Raw genomic sequence first — 16,275 nt, 5'->3', positions numbered from 1 at the left:
ACCTTCCACATGTCAACAAACCACCGCGTCAGACGGCTGTGACGTCAAGTCGTGTGGCGCGCCTCCCAAATCAATGCGCCATGTCTGCATTATCCACGCGCCTGAGTGGATAATACGCTCATGACGTCACGCGCGCGCGCGGGCGCTTACGCGGACGTCTGTCGTGGGGTGCGCGTTGTCGACAGCGCCCTCTCGTGTCTCGTTTCCAGCACTACCGAGCTATTCATCACCTTCAATGACAATAGAAATACTAGTAATGGTCAACTTATGTGGCTCAGTGACCTGCAGCGTGCAACAAATGCAAATGGATTTATCTAGCGTGGGCGAAGGAGATAATCCAGATGGGCAAAGTCATGAAATGCAATCATATTTAATGACTAAGTCCGGCCGCTGTGGTCGTCAAGGTGACGGACGGACGGACGGACGGACGGCGGGAGGCAGCACCTCCGCCGTGTAGCTGACCCGCTTGGACTGCAAGATGCTGTAACTGTTGTCGAAAGACAAAACGTCTGCAAACAAACACCGGGAAGGCAATTGGATTCACGGACGGACGGACTGACGGACTGACTGACTGACTTTCTTGGACACGTTGCACTCACACACTCCCGCCTCGGGGCAGGTGATCATGTTGTCCTCGGGCACCAGGTGCGCGTTGTAGCGTTGGCTGGGAAGCACCTCCAACACGTCCGCCGTCTCCTGCTGACCGCCCGGCGCCGCGCGTCGGAACACCCCGAAGCCAATGTCCGCCCCGTCGCTGGCGAACTGCCACCTGCGGGGGGGGGGGGGGGGGGGGAGCGTACGCGCACGCTCAGGCCTAATATAAAGGCAGGGAGGGCGTTTCCGACCTTGATGTTCGCCACGTACCTCAGCAGGCTGCAGGGGGCGCTCACGTGGACGTCCAGCTGCAAGACGGCGCCGCGGCCGATGTTCACCGTGGTGTCGTACTGGACCTTGATTGAGTTCTGGATGTAGTACGACTGCGGCACCGTGCCGCCGTAGTTGATCTGCGGATCGTCACCGCCATCATCATCGTCGGCGTCCTCGCCGTCGCTGCGGCGTGCGCTCACCATGGTTCTGCAGCGAGGATCTCCGTCCGGGTCCGTGCGGGTTCCACCGTACACCACCGGAAGCTGCTCGGCGTCCACGTGCTTACGAAGTACTTCCTGCCAGTTGCCTGCTCACGCGGGAACAATGAGCTCCAAAGAAACACGCCGAGGCGCCGTTTTGGGCCCGACCGCCTTACTTCCGACAACCGTGAGCTTGCGTCGCGTCTCCTCGCAGAGGAAGCGCTTGATCAGGTTGTAGGCCATCGGAAACAGTTTGGGAGCTGCGGCGAAGACGGCCAATGTCAGAGCCGTCGGCAAAGTGGCGGCCACAACGCCCGTGAGCTACCTTTGATGAGGAGGACCCTCTTGAGCGCTTCCGGATAGTTGTCCTCAAACATGGTGAGGATCTGGGCAGGGCAGGGCAGGGCAGGGCACATGCAAGGTCACACGCAAGGTCACACGCAAGGTCACACGCAAGGTCACACGCAAGGTCACACGCAAGGTCACACGCAAGGTCACACGTCGTCGGGCAGGCGCCAACAAAAGGGAGGGCCGAGGCGCCAGGGACAAACCTCGCCGTACGTCTCGATGGCCGGCTTCCACATGTGCTTGAAGCCCAGACCCTCGCAGTCGTAGATGAGCGTGATGGCCTCCACGTTGACGCCCAACTGCAGATGGCGCAATGAGGGAACGAAAGGCAAGCGCTTGGGCAAGGCGCGACGAGCCAGACCTTCTCCGACTGCTTTTCACATTCCCTCTGCAGCATCTCCATGTTGCGCATCTTGGTCCTCAAGAAGTCCTGCTTGCTGGCCGACATCAGAAGCCCTTTGGGGTCCAGCGGGCCCACCAAGTCGTACCAGATGGGGTTGCCTTCCTTGTCGTAGCCGCACATGCCGCCCGACACGTAGCGCGTGATCACCTGCGCACGTGGCAGCAAATTGGGACCACGGCATCGCCGCCACGTCATCTCTCCATTCACGCAAACCTCAGGTGGCGTCCAGTCGGAAATGACGGTGTCCGCCTTCATGTTCCTCCGGAAGTCCAGGTGCTGCATATACGCGCACACACACACACACACACACACACACACACACACGGGGACGTGACGTTAAGCGGCCACATGCAGCAAAGGGCCAATTGTATTTTCAGCTTGCCTTCCTGATCATCACTTCAGCTTTGGGGACATTGAAGCTTCGGGCTGGAATAAAGACAAGAAATCAGAATCACAGGCAACACAAAGCAATGTTGCAATCGTCACGTTGCATTTCCAAGCAACTACTCAAACTAGTGAGTAATGGTAATAGAGCCACCCACGGTGGTCTCAAAGCAGTTGCCAGTTTCACTTCAATCAACAAACAAACATTTGGCTTGACCAGGGTGGACTTTCATCCTCCCTTTTGTGGAATTATTGATCAAAGAACCCAGCTGTGAAGTTGGGCGAAAGAACTTGATGTCCGGCCGCTCGCCTGATTGGCGCCTCCACTTATTTGTGCACGCTGTTTGCTCTTGGGGGGGAAAGTGGGGATCAAGTTCAATCAAACAAGCCTTGCTTGTCTTGCTGATCTTAGTCTTTACACTTCTTATCTTATCTCTCTCTACTCAAAGTCCCTCAGTGCGTGCGTGCGTGCGTGCGTGCGCGGCGCGGCTGACCTCGGAGCCAGCGGAGCAGGTAGTGGTCGTGTTGGGCCGGCAGTTCGGGAAGGATGTCTCCGATTCGGTCGCGAAACTGCAAGAGACGACAAACAATGACTTGAAGACAGGAACGAGCATGTCAAGTCCATCTTTCACAACAAAACCAAAGCAACAAACACTTGGTGGAAGTCCAAACAAGGGAGCAAATGCTTGACAAAAGCAAAAAGTGGAGGCAAATCAAAGGAAGGGGAAAGAAAGGTCAGCAAGAGCCACTTTCACCTGCGCCAGCCAAGCAGCTTGTTCGGCGCTCAACTCTCCAACGCGCCCGCTCATGTTGTCCGCACTGGACACAATGGACGCCGGAGAGCGAGCGGAGACACTGGCCTTGGGGGAGGTCCAGGACACGCCCCCCATCACGCACATTTGGGGGGGAAAAAACACCACGCGGATCATCTCTCTTATGCACATTTATTCAATAAAGACCCGAGATGAAATAAAAGAAGAAAAAAAGCAACACAATGGTCTCACGCAATGCACTGGGGTCCCCGAGAAGTTCGGTCAGACGCTGGCGACAGGGTGACCTTTGAACCCTACACTGTCAAGTTTAAAGCTGCAGGATAAGTACATTCAGGATCAGTCATGATCATTGAAGTGTCAGCGGGGGTTTGGGGGGGGCAAAAAAAGATCCTCGGAATCTGTAATGGCCCACAGGTGCCACAAGATGGCGCAAGAGCAAAACCTGACATGCCCAAGCGCCTCCTCTCGCATCAACGCCGTTCTTGGGCCCCGAGACGGCATCAAAGCAGGTGGGCCAAAATCTGCAACACCCGTAGAGAGGGCGGGCGGGCGGGCGGCCCATTTTGAGTCGTTGCTCTTTGAGTTGGGGACACGCACGTCAATCGAATGTCACCACATTAAAGTTTGGAGTTTGCTGCCAGCAGAACGCCCGACCACAAAGAGAGCAACAGCGGCGGGCTCGTGGCATTTGGTGGCTCCTCAAGCTGTCCTCTTCTAGAACCGCTCCTTTGAGCTTCAGATGGCGTGTGTGATGAAGAAGAGCAGCTCCATGTCCACGGGGGCGGGCGGGGGCACGATGGCGCCGCCCCCGTGGATGACGGGGATCAGCGCGCTGTCCAGCTCGTTGGTGTAGCGCTGGGGGAGGGGGCGCTCGCCCCAACCGGCCTGGTACTCCACCTGCAAGGCGCAAACATGTGTTGAGACGCTGCGCTGCCATACCTGTCGCTCACGCGGACACACCGAGACCACCAAGCCAAAGACCTACCACGTCGTCTCGCGTGGACACACGCAGGCTGAAGGAGTTGATGGCGCTGGCGGCGAGGGCGGCCAGATGAGGTGTCAAAGCGCCGCAGGCGGCCGCGGCCAGCTCCTTCTGGAAGGGGCTGTGCTCGGCGGACGTCGGCTGGTAGAAGACCTGCCGGGAGACCGCCGCCGTCAGCCTCGGAGGCGGCGGGCGGGCGGGCAAGACGGATCACAAGGCGGCGGGTGTCACCTCGGAACACGCGATGACGTGTCCGTCACACTCGAACTCGGCGTCCTGCCGCATCCTCACGGAGCGCGCGCCCTCCAGACTCCGCCCGTCCACGTCACTTGTCATTCTGGCGAGTCGGGGAGTCAGCGTTAGCGAGTCAGCGCGCTGGACTTTGAGTTCAACTTGGCAGACTAAAGTTTCCATGACTGCCCAGTAACTTTAAGACAAATTAGACCAACATTAGTGTCCCATCTTACCCAGTGTTGATGGGCGGCGTCCAGTCAAGCCAGCGCACGCTGACGTTTTCCCGGACGTCCGTCTCGTCCGTCCTTCCGCAGGCGATGTTGAAGTCGTTCTGCTCGCGCAGGGCCGCCCGCAAGGCCTCCATGGTCTCGGGGGGCATCTGCACCATCAGACCGTCTAAAAGGCCCATAAACGTCACATTTTCAAAAGCCAGAGCCGACGGAGGGTGACACCGGTTGAGTGCTGACCTTCTACGATGCTTGACTTGGCGATGAAGCCCGACGAGGCTTTCAGGGCGCCGTTGAAGACCACGAAGCTGGCCCCTGTCACTGGAGGGAGGGAGGGAGGGAGGCAAAAGGCTTCAGTGGCGCCGACGCAGAGTCAAAGGGGAGACGGGCGCCCCAACCACCCACCCACCCGTGCGCGTCTTGCCGGGCACGCTGGCGGCTTGCGTCCGGTAGCTGCCGTCCTCGTTCTGGAAGCACACCAGGTGCGAGTCGGCCCGCAGACTCAAGGTGGCGCCGACGGTGATCACGTGCTCGTTGGCGCCGCTCAACACCCGCTGCATCTGCAAAGCGCAAACATATGGCGTGACCTCCAGACGTGTGGAAGGAAGCGAAAAGAAAATCATTCTTCTGTGGGGTTTTAGCTTGTATTTTTTTATTCTATTGATTTTTTATCTCACGCACTCATCGGTTGGCACTCGTTGTACATGTGTGACAATGACAATAAAGATCTATTCTATTCCATTCTATTCACCTGGCCAAAGCTGCTTTTGGGGATGTCGATGAAGCTGCGGCCCACCTCCATGTGGACCCTCAGACCCTCCACGGACGCCAGGCTGTATTGGTAGTTCCTCAGGTCCTGCGTTCAGACGGGAAAGTCCCAATGATCGTCACACACACACACACACACCGCACTCGGGAATCATTTGGTGATCTAAACCCCCCCCCCCCCCCCATTCCAACCCTTCATGCTGAACGCACGACAACTATGGGCTCGAGGACTCACCGCCAGGAGGTTCATGATGGTGTGTCCCGTCTCGCGATAAACCGATTCCCGAAAACGCACGCTTATGGGGGTGCTGGGGTAGACTGCAAAGTGACGTTGCAAGATCACAATCTTCCCCGCTCTGGGATTTGAATGCAGCACAAGTACACACCGTCGTACTCGGCGCCGAGTCGTAGAAGCAGCCTGAGGGGGAAGACCTTGGCCCAGGGCACCTCCAGCTTTTGGATGAGAAGGCCAAAGAGGAAAGGCCACGAGGGCAGAGTCAGGCCCTCCAGCGGCTGACAGGTGGGAGAGAAGAAGAGCATCCCGCCGTGATCTTTGCTGCCCAGGAAGCTGCCGGCAAAGGTCACGTTGTCCAGCTCGTCCACAAACTTGCCTGCGAGAGGGAGCGGGTGAGCGGGCGGGCGAGCGGGCAAACCAGCACAGACACGCGGCGCGGCGCGGCGCCACCTGCCTCTTTGTGCGTCCTGCTGAATACTGAGGCACAGCGCAAAGAGGTCTCGGGGAGGCGTTCGGTCTTCTGGGACACGCTCCAGGAGGAAGACCAGCTCCCTCTGGCCCAGGGCTCGCAGCCCGTTGGAGCCCAAGCACCAGCACTCACGCTCGCCGTCTGGGTTAGGCCAACGGGAGTCAAGCATGGAAGGCGAGCCCCCCCCAACTCTACTCACAGGTGACCATCTTGACGTTGACCAGCAGGTTGGCGTTGAGGACAAAGGTCAAAGGGCGAGGACCCCCCTCTTCTAAGAGGTGTCGAATCTGGCAAGGCGCGGGGCTCTCCTCCACCAAGACGTCTGCTGAGAAGATGAGCAAGGTCAGAGAGGTCAGGGGAGGAGAGGCCAGGCCGGCCACCCGGGACAAACAAACCTCCTGCTGCGTCCTCCGCCGTGGCAATGAGGAGAGGAGGAAGTTGGTCCTCCGAGTCGGGCAGCAGACTGGGAGCCTTCCGGACCGCAGAGCCCAAGCCCGCCAGCAGCGCATAGTGCCATGGGCCGCAAGGGGGAGGCGGGACCCCCTCTGGGACGCTCGGGCCCGACTGATGAAGACAGAAGGGAGCCGATGAGTGGGCGCCCGACTGGCGTTGCGTCGCGTCGTCGGGCGTACCGCCGTTTCTTCCGACTCGGGTGAGCTCCGGCAAGCGGGCGCCGCCAGCTTGCCGGTGTCGGCCACTTCCCCGTTGGGCAGGATGCCGTCGGCGAACCAAACTCGCTTGTGCTCCCGGGGGCAGCCTGCAGCGGGGACAAGGAGGGGCGACGAGGTGAGGGCGGGCCCGGTGAGACCCGGCGGAAGGAAGGAAGCGCCGTCGCACCGTCGCTGCCGCCGGGGTGCTTGAGCGCCGACACGGGCACCATGACAGTGGGCGGCGGCGAGTTGAGGGTGCCGGCGGCTCGGGCTTGCTGCAGGGGCGGGATGGTGCTGCAGTACTGTGACGGGACGTTGGGGTTGGGACCGGGACCCGTGGGGCTCATCATCCGCTCCAGGGCCTGCGCTGCGTCCGCCAAAAGACCGGTAGCGGTTGGCCGTGAACTCAAGTCAAGCCACTTTAAAAGGCCATTGGCCGGTCGTTTCAAACAGAGCCCGGTTCTGATTCGTCTTTCAATTCAGGATGGCTCTCAGTCAATCGTTAATGTTTCCGATGTGGAAAAGGGCCGCAGTGTAGCGCCACCTACTGACGAGGAGGACTTAGGTCAGGCCACGTCACGTCAGGTCACGTCACGTCACGTCACGTCACGTACGGCCGGTACAGAAATATCGAAATGGCCAGCGCAAGCCCGCTAGAATACCTTGGCCAATCCGGCCCGGAATTTTCCTTTGGCTTACCTCTTTGCAAGGTGTCAAAGCAGACGACGCACACGCGCGCCTCCTTCTCCAAGTACTTGAGCTTGCACTTGCGGTTGCAGCAGCCCGCGCAGTACACCTGCCGCACAAAGGGGCAAAAGCGGGTCAGGACCGACAGCGCTTCCTAAACGCTCCTCTAATGCTCTTAATCGAGAGGATTTAAGTGGAGCTCAGAAGTACAAGAAGCTCATGCTCTCTGCCGCCATTAATCCTCCGGGCGAGGTTGCAAAACAGACCACCAGCTCCGATGGAATTTGACAAATTTCCCAAACGCCGCTTTTCATTTGGATCACAGCCAGCCACAAATGTAAATAGGAATGAATGAATCGCCACACCAAGGTCATCTGTGTGCGTGTACGTACTTTGCCGCAAGCGCGGCAGTGATGGCGCCGCTTGGTGAAGGTGAACTTGTGCGAGCAGTTCATGCAGTTGGGGGCTTCCGAGTCGGGCACCCAGGCGGGCTGCCGGCCGCCCGGCTCCTCCTCCTTCCAGCCGGCGGGCCGAGCGCCGCCCTCGCCGGGGTAGGGCGGCGGCTCGGAGAGCTCCTCGTAGCTGGCCGTGTATTCCGGCGGCTCCGGTGCCGCGTAGAGCGAGCCGCCGAGGGAATGCGGCAGGAAGCCCGGGCTCATGCGTGGCGGACTCTCCTCCTCCTCCTCCTCCTCGTTGCGGTCATGGTTCTCCTCCTGCTCCTCGTCTGCCGATTGGGAAGACGTGGCGGCGGAGGCAGGCGGGAGCGGCTGCTTGGGTCTCGCCCCTCCGTGGGAAATGTGCTGCTGCTCGGTGGGGGGACGGCTCCCTTCCTGACAAGGCGAGTCCCGGCAGAGAGACGGCGTCGGCAGGCTCCTGTCACTTCCCGGAGACGCCGGGCCTCGCAGAGCTTGCGCGCAACTCCTCGGCTCCTCATAAGCAAGGTCCCCGTCGGGCGGCGGCGCCGCCTGCCCCGGCTGGACGGAGACGCCGCCCCGCTCGGCCTCGGCCCGCAGGAAGGCGTCCAGCTCCTCGTCCGTGACCAGCAGCTCAGCCTGGTCGCTCTCGGGCAGATACTCGAAGCCGAACTCGGGTAGGTCCACCGGGCTGGGCTCCGAGGGCAAAGCTTCGGCGGGAGGGACGGGGGCGGGAAGCTCTACCACGCAGCGCTCCTGCAGCTGCTGCTGCTGGGAAATTGAGTGGAGGGGTTCCTCACGGCAAGAAGCGTCCAAAGCTGACAGAGAGTCCGCCTCCGTCCCCTCAGCTTCGCGTCGCTCTCCAGGGCTGCTAACGGGAGCTTCGTTGTCCGACTCTGGGGGCGACTCCACCTTGCTGGGACCCGCCGGGGGTTTCGGAGAGCCTAGCGAGGCCCTCGAGGTTTGAGCGCTCGTCTCGGCCGGGTCGTCTTCCGGGCTCTCCTCCTCGTAGCCTTCGTCTTGGGCCTCGCCGTCATCTCGCGCTTCCGCTCGCACTTCCTCTGCAGGAAGGATGATGTCCAGCAGACTCAGCTGCTGGTGCCAGTTGGAGTTCTGGCTGGGCATGTCGCGGTCCTCCAGCACCAGGTTGCTGAAGTCCAACAGGAGCTCCTCTTCCTCCTCGCTCTCCTTCTCTTCTTCCTCCAACCGCCTCTCGGCGGCGTCCAGCTCACCGAAGGCATCGTGGCTGTCGGCTCGGACGGCCGAACCCGTGTCGTTGACCAGGTCGCACACAGGCTCGAGGGCCCGGTCGGGGCAGGGAAGTGCCGAGCTCTGAGCGGCGCCGCGGTCTACGGAGGAGAGCAGGTCCACGTGGGTCAGAGGCTGTACCGGGGCCTCGCCGTTGCGCTCGGCGCCACCGCCGTTGCGCTCGGCGCCACCGCCGTAGCGGAGAGCGCTGAGGTCGGGAAGGTCGGGGGGCACGCCGGACGCCCCGGAGGAGCCCAAAGCCGTCAACTTGTACGGCGGGGACTTTCCGAAGACCGACTTGCGGGCGACATCATCTGCAAGACGGCAAAAAAAAATATTGTCATTGAAAAGCAATGCTTCCATGAAGCGCAAGGTTTTCTCAAGGGTTGCCTGCCTGCCTTGCCCTGCCCTGCGCTTCGCTTCGCTTCCATCCTATGATGGAAATAAAAGTCCACTTCCATCCTGCGACGGAAATGAAAGTGCACTTCCATCCTGCGACGAAAATGAAAGTGCACTTCCATCCTGTGACGGAAGGAAAGTGCAAAACCTTCAGCATCTCACCTGCGCTCAGCTCAAAGTCGTCCAGCACTTTGTCCAGGTCACAAACTGCCGCTTTGAAGAAGCTGTCCATGCTGCCTTTACAATCAATCCCTCCTAAAGCCTGAAGAGCAAGCAAGAGGCAATCAAATTGGCCATCGAACAGTCAACGAGTCGACCCTTGTTACATAAATTCCATTTAGGGTTACTGATGTCCGTACGTTTCAATGAGGGGGGGGAAGTGTTTTGGGTCACGATTAGAGACACAGAGCAAATTCCGCTCGTACGTTAAGTCCAAACGCAAACCTTTGACAGGATTCCAAATTGACCAAAGACATCGAGCTGTGGAAAAGACTGACAGCCGACTCGGGATTGACACACAAGTTTCTCTATCAATTTCAACGCAGTCGCTTACATTGACGAGGAGATAGCTGTCAAGTCTACTTGTCAGAGTTGTTGTTGTTAGCAGAGATGCTAATAGCTAAGACACAGTCACGTTCAACTTTTGTCCCCGTAAACCCTGTCGACGAGTCCGCTAAGCACGCTACGGGCTTCGGGGGATGGACGCGTCGCTCCCTTCAACGTGAACGAGTTATTTGTTATTGTTCGTTCGTCGTTGTGTGCTAAATGTGGCTAGCAGGATAGCTTCCAGGGTTGGCTGGCTAGTTAGCTAGCTCGGTTTGTCTTTTACCTGCTGGCTTTTGCCATCGCTCTACTGGCGTCGTGCTCGGCTATAGTGCTGCTAACAAACGTCATCGTCCGCTCATGTTGCTAAGTGAGCTTTGAAGTGGGCCGAGGAGAAAGAGCTTTTTTTTTCGCTTTCTTTCGGAGTTTGACGCTACAAGTCTGGAGTCTGTGCTCCGGCGGCCATCTTGGAAACGGACCTGTGGATCAGGCTGAGCTTGCATATTTCCAACATCCTCGAGCTCTCCGCCGAACTTGACAATTTGTCACCTGTGGGTCGAAACGTATAGTGTTTCAAAGTTCAAAAGGTCACTACATTGCTTGCAGACACGGAGAAACCCGCAAAGTGCGAACCGATCGATGAGATCTGACATCGATGTTTGCGCCTGAACAGCGATGCTGGATTTGTTTTGAATTGACATTGTCTATCCAATCGATTGTTTGTGTGTGTGTGTGTGTGTTTTTTAACGATGATAGTACCCCAGTCATTTCAAATTGAAATTATGGAAGAAAGTACCCAACCCAGAACAAGTGGCACTTTCTTCCATTTTCAAAAAAAAAAAAAAAAAAAAATCGTGATGTAACGTGTAATTTCTTCAAAGCTGAACATACAAAAAAAACGTCATACAAAATCTATTTGGCCAATTATGACGAGTTGCTTTGGGACAAGCACAACAAGCTCCTTGATATTTGTGTTTTGTGTGATTCACACAATATGAACGTCACGCGCCGCGACGAGCGGTTGCTGGCCCCGGCTGGCCCCGGCTGACCCGCCCGACCATTCGCCCGACCGTTCGCTACGACGACTGGGAGAAGACTCAACAACTGTGTTAGTATGACTTCCGCCAGGAGACTGGCCAAGGTACATCCCAAAAGACGCCCAGCCACATTCTAGATCTCGAGCGATACACTCACGTGACGTGTCATGGCAACCATTCTTACGTTATTGTACGCAGGCGAACATAGCGTTCAGCATTTTGCGAGGGAGGCCTGCTTGTGCGCTGTAAATGTCCCTTTGCCACGACGGCTCAAATGTCACACATCTCGAGATGGCACGCAAAAGACACCCGTGCCCCTGCCGTCGAGCGTTCGAGTGGAAGCACCACTAGTGACATCTGGTGGAAGAACGCACTCCAAGCGAGCTGCTTCCAAAAGTCCAAAGAAATAAGAGCCCTAAATGTGATGCTCCCGACAAAATACTTTTCAGGAGCTGGAGGAACTGCGCAAATCGGGCTTCCGAGAATTCCGCAACATCCAAGTGGACGAATCCAACATTTTAAGCTGGCAGGGTCTCATCGTGCCCGTAAGTCTGCTTTGCTCCATCTAAAGCGCTCGCTCGTATCGAGCTCCAACTTGTGATGCTTTTTGGTCGCGGCAAGGAAAGCCCCCCTTACGACAAAGGAGCCTTTCGGGTGGAGATTAACTTCCCGACCCAGTACCCCTTCAAGCCCCCCAGGATCACCTTCAGGACCAAAATCTACCATCCCAACGTGGACGAGAAGGGTCACGTGTGCTTGGCCATAATCAGCCATGAGAACTGGAAGCCCGCCACCAGGACCTCCCAAGGTCAGCCGGAGGTCAGAAAGAGCCCGCGCGAGTGCGGCGCCGTTACCGTCTTGTGTTTGTTCGCAGTCATCCAGTGTCTGATCTCGCTGGTCAACGTGCCGCAGCCCGAACGGCCACTGCGGGCCGAGCTGGCCAACGAGTACACGGAAGACCGGGCGCAGTTCATGAGGAACGCCGAGGAGTTCACCAGGATGCATGGCGAGACCCGACCCGAGGACTGACTGCCGGAAACTCTCGTGGCTTTTCTGCCTCGACTTGGCTGACGAGCCGGGGCCGCGGCTGCACGTGGTGTGCCGACGACGGTGTCCAAAAATGTTTTTGTCAAAACATGCCGATCGATCCCTGCCTATGCTGATTCGTGTTTTTCTGAAACCTGTCTAGAAACAAGTAATTATACAAATGTGACTTTGTTGAGCATCAATGATTGTGTCCCACAAATTCTGACTCGCAACTAGTGACTCGTCCGTAGTGTGACTTTGGATTTGCCCAAGTAACGTTACCATTGTTAGCATGAATGAGTGTGTCCCACAAATGATTTCCCCATTTTGTGGGAATGAATGATCCCACACAAATCCTGCCTAGCAACAAGTGACTCATTCCTACAAAAAAAGTGAAGCGAGGGCAAGGTCAAGCATGTTGGAGAGGGCTTTTACTGACGCGCAAAATTAGCTCCATTAGCGAAACATGACGATGGGAGCCGGAACCTTGATGTCCTGGCCCTTCTCCAGCCGCTTCTCGCACTCGATCAGGTAGTTGACGCCGTCCACCACCAGTTGCACCAGCTCCACCTGTGTGCACCAAGAGGCCACCTTTGACTTTTGAACAAATGCAGCAGACCGACCAGAGACAGGTCAGAGACAGGTTGAGAGTCGCTCACCTCTGACTTGCCCAAACGGTCATTATTGGAGATGTCAAAGGTGTCGCCCGTGGCCGCCGTGTCCACGCCGCCCGTGCCCCTTTTCTGGAGACGCAGGTTGTCCAGGATCTTGGAGAAGCGAGGATCCTGCGGGACCCCAAAGGAGTTGACGCCTTTTCTATTTAAAAGCCTGCCTTGGCTTATTGCTAACACATAATGCTAAACACCACAGACGGGCTCATCAAGGCAAATAAATGATGCCACCAAGTGCAATTGAAGAAAACAAATCTGTGAATTGGGCCGTGTGTGTGTGTCAGAGAGACCTTGCTGAGTTTGGGAAGGCGCACATGCACGCCTGCCCTGAGGCCCGTGCCCAGGTTGGAAGGGCAGGTGAGGATGTAGCCCAGATGCTCATTCCACATAAACTCCCAGCCTCTCTCCTGGATCAGATGTTCCACCTGTGGGTGCAAAGCTTGCTTGGGTTTGACCCTCAAATGGCTCCTCATCAAGTCTGCCTTGCAACTTACAAAAATTGGTGACTTCAATATGAGTTTCTGCTTAGCAGCAAGGTAATACATGACATTTGAAGAAAAAGAAGCAACAATTGGGGAATCGGCCTTCGCGCCCTCGACCCCCCCCCCCCCCCCCCCTCCACACACCGGTGGCTGCCTAGCGACATCAACGGGATCTTTCAGTCATCAAGCGAAAACAAAAAGTTGCGTACCTGCTTTAGTCCCCTGCAGAATCTCTCAAAGACCCTCTTCATGTTGCCCCCCTTCTCCATGGAGATGACTCTGGTGTGGTCCTCTTCGTTGATCCAGATCAGGAAGGTCTTCTCGTTGTTGTGCCTGGGGAGGAACATTCTCAACACAGGGACGGAGACGCGGAAAGCAAAGGGGGAGGGGGGGGGGTGCTGCGGCGGGTGGACGGGCAAGCATGGGGCACACAATGCACGCACGGCCTACCAGATGCCCCTGCCGTCGGGCCAGTCTCGCGCCATGAAGGCGCAGGTCAGCAGGGGGGAGACGGGCTTGTCAAACAGGAAGTGGTCCTACAGGATTCATCAAGGTGGAAGAGGAAGAAGACACTCCGATTGACAGAAGCAGAAGGACAGGGGAGGGAAGGGGAAGGGGGGGGCAGTGCACGCGACGGGTGCTAATACTTCACGGCTAACGCTGTGGGTTCTTTTGTTCCGGAACCGTCTTACCAGATACCCCTGGCGTCAGGCCAATCTCGGGCCATGAAGGCCGAGGTAAGTAAAGGAGACACGGGCTTGTCAAAGAGGAAGTGGTCCTGAGAGGAGCGCGGCAGGATTGGATCACAAACCAAACACATGTCACATGACTGCAGAGTGAGCGCCATCCGAAAAAAAAACACAAGCTAGCATCGAATTGCCGAGGTAAGGCCGGCCGTTAAGAAAACTCTTGCAACTTTCCGGGCCACGTAGACTCTGCCAGGCAACAAGCGACTTTTGGACCTCGCCGAGCCTAACGAGTGTTCCGGTCCAAGTCTGCCTAGCAACTGGAAATGATTTGCCTCTGGGCCACTTGCCTTATTGCCCCAGTGCAAGTGAAATCGGCTCTTTAATTGGAATCTGGGGCAGCAAAGATTGTGCCCCGTGACTTCTGCCTGGCAACATGTCATTTAACTTTAGAGCACTAACGATGGCGTGGGCGGCCTTACGTCGATGAGCTGCTGCTGCTCGTGCTCGGTCATCTCTCCCAGACTGTAGTAGCGGCCCGCCAGGTCCCCCTTGAGGCCGGCCAGCGCCGTGACGGCCACGCGCTCCACCTCGCGGCGCTCGGCCCGGCTGCAGGCGGGAGGCAGGCTGAGGCCGCGGATGCTGCGACCCGTGCGCACGCGGGACGACAGCACGTACTTATCGTCAAACAGGCCGCCGCTCAGCTGGTGGGAAAGAAAAAAGAAAAGAAAAGAAAAGAAAAGAAAAGAAAAGACAAGACAAGACAAGACAAGACAAGACAAGACAAGACAAGACAAGACAAGACAAGACAAGACAAGACAAGACAAGACAAGACAAGACAACAACAACAACAAGACGGCGTGGTTTGGAGCAGGAAAGGCTTGGCAGAACGGTGGCTGGCGCAGCAGCGACGGCTAAACACCTTGGAGGCGTCCAGGTCGGTGGGGTGCATCATGGTTCTGGGGTCGTAGCCGTTGTGGCGGTCCTTGATGACCGGGTCGAAGAGATCGGCAAATACCTGCAAATCCATCCGGCACCTTTGATTCTCTAGCCCTTTCCTTCGACGACAATATTGAAAGAAGAAGAAGAAGAAGAAAAGCCCAAACCAAATCAGACCTCATAGCTCTCCTCGTCACCGGCCACGCAGCCCACGGTTTTGATGAACGGGTGTCCGGGGTTGTCCACGCCCGTTTGGATGCACTGGTCCAAGGTCCAGTTGTTGGGGGTGACCTTGTCACGCAGTTTGCCGTAAATGGCAGGTGTCAGCGCCGTGGCCATGCAGTTGTTGTGCTTGCGAAGGTCAGGAAAGTCGGAGCTGCCAAGTGCCCAGAAGGACCGTGTCATTCCACATCAAGTCGTGTGCCTAGATTGCCGCCTACCTGGGAGGGTAGAGCTTCTTCCGCGCCTCGGCCGCCAAAGAATTGCCGTCGCGTAACAGGAAGCCGGTCGCCACCGTGCCCGCCCCCAAGCTGGCCAGCAGGGCGGCGGTGTTGCGCCCCGACATCAGGCGCGTGAAGGAGTTGGCCATCTTTGAGTCACGAGCTGGGTGGAGGGAGGGAGGGAGGGAGGCAGCCAGGGTGGGGACAAAAAAATGAATCAATAAAAAAATGGAAACATCTCGGTAGAAAGTCATCTTTCGAAAAAAGGAGCCGAAACTAAAACGGGAGACTTGTCTTGTGGAGGAGACGTACGACGGACGAGAAGCTTCTCGGAAGGTCATCAGTCGGTGACCTAGCACCAGATTTGCGTCTGTCTTCTAACAAGCTTAGCGGAAGCACGCTGTGACCATCTTACGAGCGGAAGGAGCCTGACAGTTAGCTTAGCCACCTGGACAGCGCTTTGGCGAAGGTCGTCCGGCCGCCTGTGCGCCCACGTCTATATCTGCGTCTCCTATTTTTAGCCCTTCGCAGGACGACGGACCATTTTGCTGCCAAGACAGGCTGGACGTGGGCCTCGCAGGGCCAGCCGCCACCATAACCCGCTCATGAGACCTTTTCCAGGGCGATGGAGAAGAAACAAGGCAAAAGAGGAAGAGAGAGACGCTAAGTCGACTTAATGGTCTTAAGCCCCGCCCCCTCCCATGGCCGCTGAACTTGCAGTACATCCTCCAGCACGTCCAGGTGGGAGTCAAGAACAACTCTTACGCCTTTTCACGACTGAACCTCACAACTAGAAAATGAAAAAAGCTCACGAGATGGGCATCTAGAAAATCCAAAAAGACCCACAGCACCTTTCAAATGGCCATCCAATGGGTCAAGTCTGGCATGGCATCGTGCAATAAAAATGATGAGGCAAAAGACAAATGGATCCGAGCACACAAGAAAGTCAGTCAGTCCCAAGCAATGTTTCAAAGGTCAAAAGGTCGGGCGGGCGGGCGGTCACAGTACCTGCGCAGACGCTGGCTGCTTGCCTGCTTGCTGCCTGCCGTTTGTTCCTTCGGCCCAAGAGTCTCCTTTAATGAGCTTTGCACGCTGGCCTGGAACAAGGCCCCGCCCCCTCCAGCCCCATTCCGACCAATCGCAAGCGCTGTGACCCGCTGGCTT

The 16,275-nt window shown here is 57.2% G+C and overlaps 4 protein-coding genes across 7 annotated transcripts; 1 reads left to right on the top strand and 3 right to left on the bottom strand.

Annotated features, from left to right (window-relative positions):
- Positions 1 to 367: 367 nt before the first annotated feature.
- sec14l7 (SEC14-like lipid binding 7) lies at positions 368 to 3,027 on the bottom strand. Its single transcript, XM_061292640.1, has 12 exons — positions 2,958 to 3,027; positions 2,697 to 2,772; positions 2,201 to 2,244; positions 2,032 to 2,094; positions 1,777 to 1,965; positions 1,619 to 1,714; positions 1,393 to 1,453; positions 1,244 to 1,327; positions 1,068 to 1,174; positions 865 to 1,004; positions 600 to 769; positions 368 to 509 (listed from the first exon to the last, which is right to left on the bottom strand). The coding sequence occupies exons 1-12, from the start codon at positions 3,009 to 3,011 to the stop codon at positions 400 to 402; spliced, it is 1,194 nt and encodes a 397-aa protein (XP_061148624.1). The 5' UTR covers positions 3,012 to 3,027; the 3' UTR covers positions 368 to 399.
- A 103-nt stretch (positions 3,028 to 3,130) lies between these two features.
- zfyve16 (zinc finger, FYVE domain containing 16) lies at positions 3,131 to 10,484 on the bottom strand. Of its 2 annotated transcripts, XM_061292619.1 has the most exons (18): positions 10,117 to 10,484; positions 9,450 to 9,549; positions 7,620 to 9,202; positions 7,240 to 7,336; positions 6,728 to 6,907; positions 6,523 to 6,647; positions 6,286 to 6,454; positions 6,090 to 6,215; positions 5,876 to 6,031; positions 5,573 to 5,797; positions 5,422 to 5,504; positions 5,170 to 5,274; positions 4,828 to 4,978; positions 4,659 to 4,739; positions 4,425 to 4,587; positions 4,189 to 4,294; positions 3,961 to 4,110; positions 3,131 to 3,872 (listed from the first exon to the last, which is right to left on the bottom strand). In XM_061292619.1, exons 2-18 carry the CDS (start codon positions 9,517 to 9,519, stop codon positions 3,711 to 3,713), a joined length of 3,732 nt encoding a protein of 1,243 aa, XP_061148603.1. In that variant the 5' UTR covers positions 9,520 to 9,549; positions 10,117 to 10,484; the 3' UTR covers positions 3,131 to 3,710. The 2 variants fall into 2 exon arrangements, with proteins under 2 accessions (XP_061148603.1, XP_061148604.1); XM_061292620.1 differs by lacking the exon at positions 6,728 to 6,907 and having other exon boundaries at positions 10,117 to 10,483.
- Positions 10,485 to 10,725: 241 nt separating this feature from the next.
- Positions 10,726 to 12,096, top strand: LOC133163084 (ubiquitin-conjugating enzyme E2 L3-like). Its single transcript, XM_061292654.1, has 4 exons — positions 10,726 to 10,971; positions 11,317 to 11,412; positions 11,489 to 11,675; positions 11,742 to 12,096. The coding sequence occupies exons 1-4, from the start codon at positions 10,945 to 10,947 to the stop codon at positions 11,894 to 11,896; spliced, it is 465 nt and encodes a 154-aa protein (XP_061148638.1). The 5' UTR covers positions 10,726 to 10,944; the 3' UTR covers positions 11,897 to 12,096.
- A 211-nt stretch (positions 12,097 to 12,307) lies between these two features.
- Positions 12,308 to 16,270, bottom strand: ckmt2a (creatine kinase, mitochondrial 2a (sarcomeric)). 3 transcript variants are annotated; one of them, XM_061292874.1, is made up of 10 exons: positions 16,120 to 16,270; positions 15,112 to 15,274; positions 14,849 to 15,047; positions 14,655 to 14,750; positions 14,215 to 14,436; positions 13,739 to 13,824; positions 13,256 to 13,379; positions 12,855 to 12,989; positions 12,553 to 12,678; positions 12,308 to 12,463 (listed from the first exon to the last, which is right to left on the bottom strand). In XM_061292874.1, exons 2-10 carry the CDS (start codon positions 15,258 to 15,260, stop codon positions 12,350 to 12,352), a joined length of 1,251 nt encoding a protein of 416 aa, XP_061148858.1. In that variant the 5' UTR covers positions 15,261 to 15,274; positions 16,120 to 16,270; the 3' UTR covers positions 12,308 to 12,349. The 3 variants fall into 3 exon arrangements, with proteins under 3 accessions (XP_061148858.1, XP_061148856.1, XP_061148857.1); XM_061292872.1 differs by lacking the exon at positions 13,739 to 13,824 and adding an exon at positions 13,497 to 13,582 and having other exon boundaries at positions 16,120 to 16,268; XM_061292873.1 differs by lacking the exons at positions 13,739 to 13,824; positions 14,849 to 15,047 and adding an exon at positions 13,497 to 13,582 and having other exon boundaries at positions 14,655 to 14,790.
- Between the last annotated feature and the right edge of the window lie 5 nt (positions 16,271 to 16,275).

The sequence above is a fragment of the Syngnathus typhle genome, linkage group LG12, assembly GCF_033458585.1.
Source record: "Syngnathus typhle isolate RoL2023-S1 ecotype Sweden linkage group LG12, RoL_Styp_1.0, whole genome shotgun sequence".
Taxonomy (NCBI): Eukaryota; Metazoa; Chordata; class Actinopteri; order Syngnathiformes; family Syngnathidae; genus Syngnathus; species Syngnathus typhle.
The sequence above is the reverse complement of the archived record's forward strand: the minus strand, read 5'-3'. Positions and strand labels throughout refer to the sequence as shown.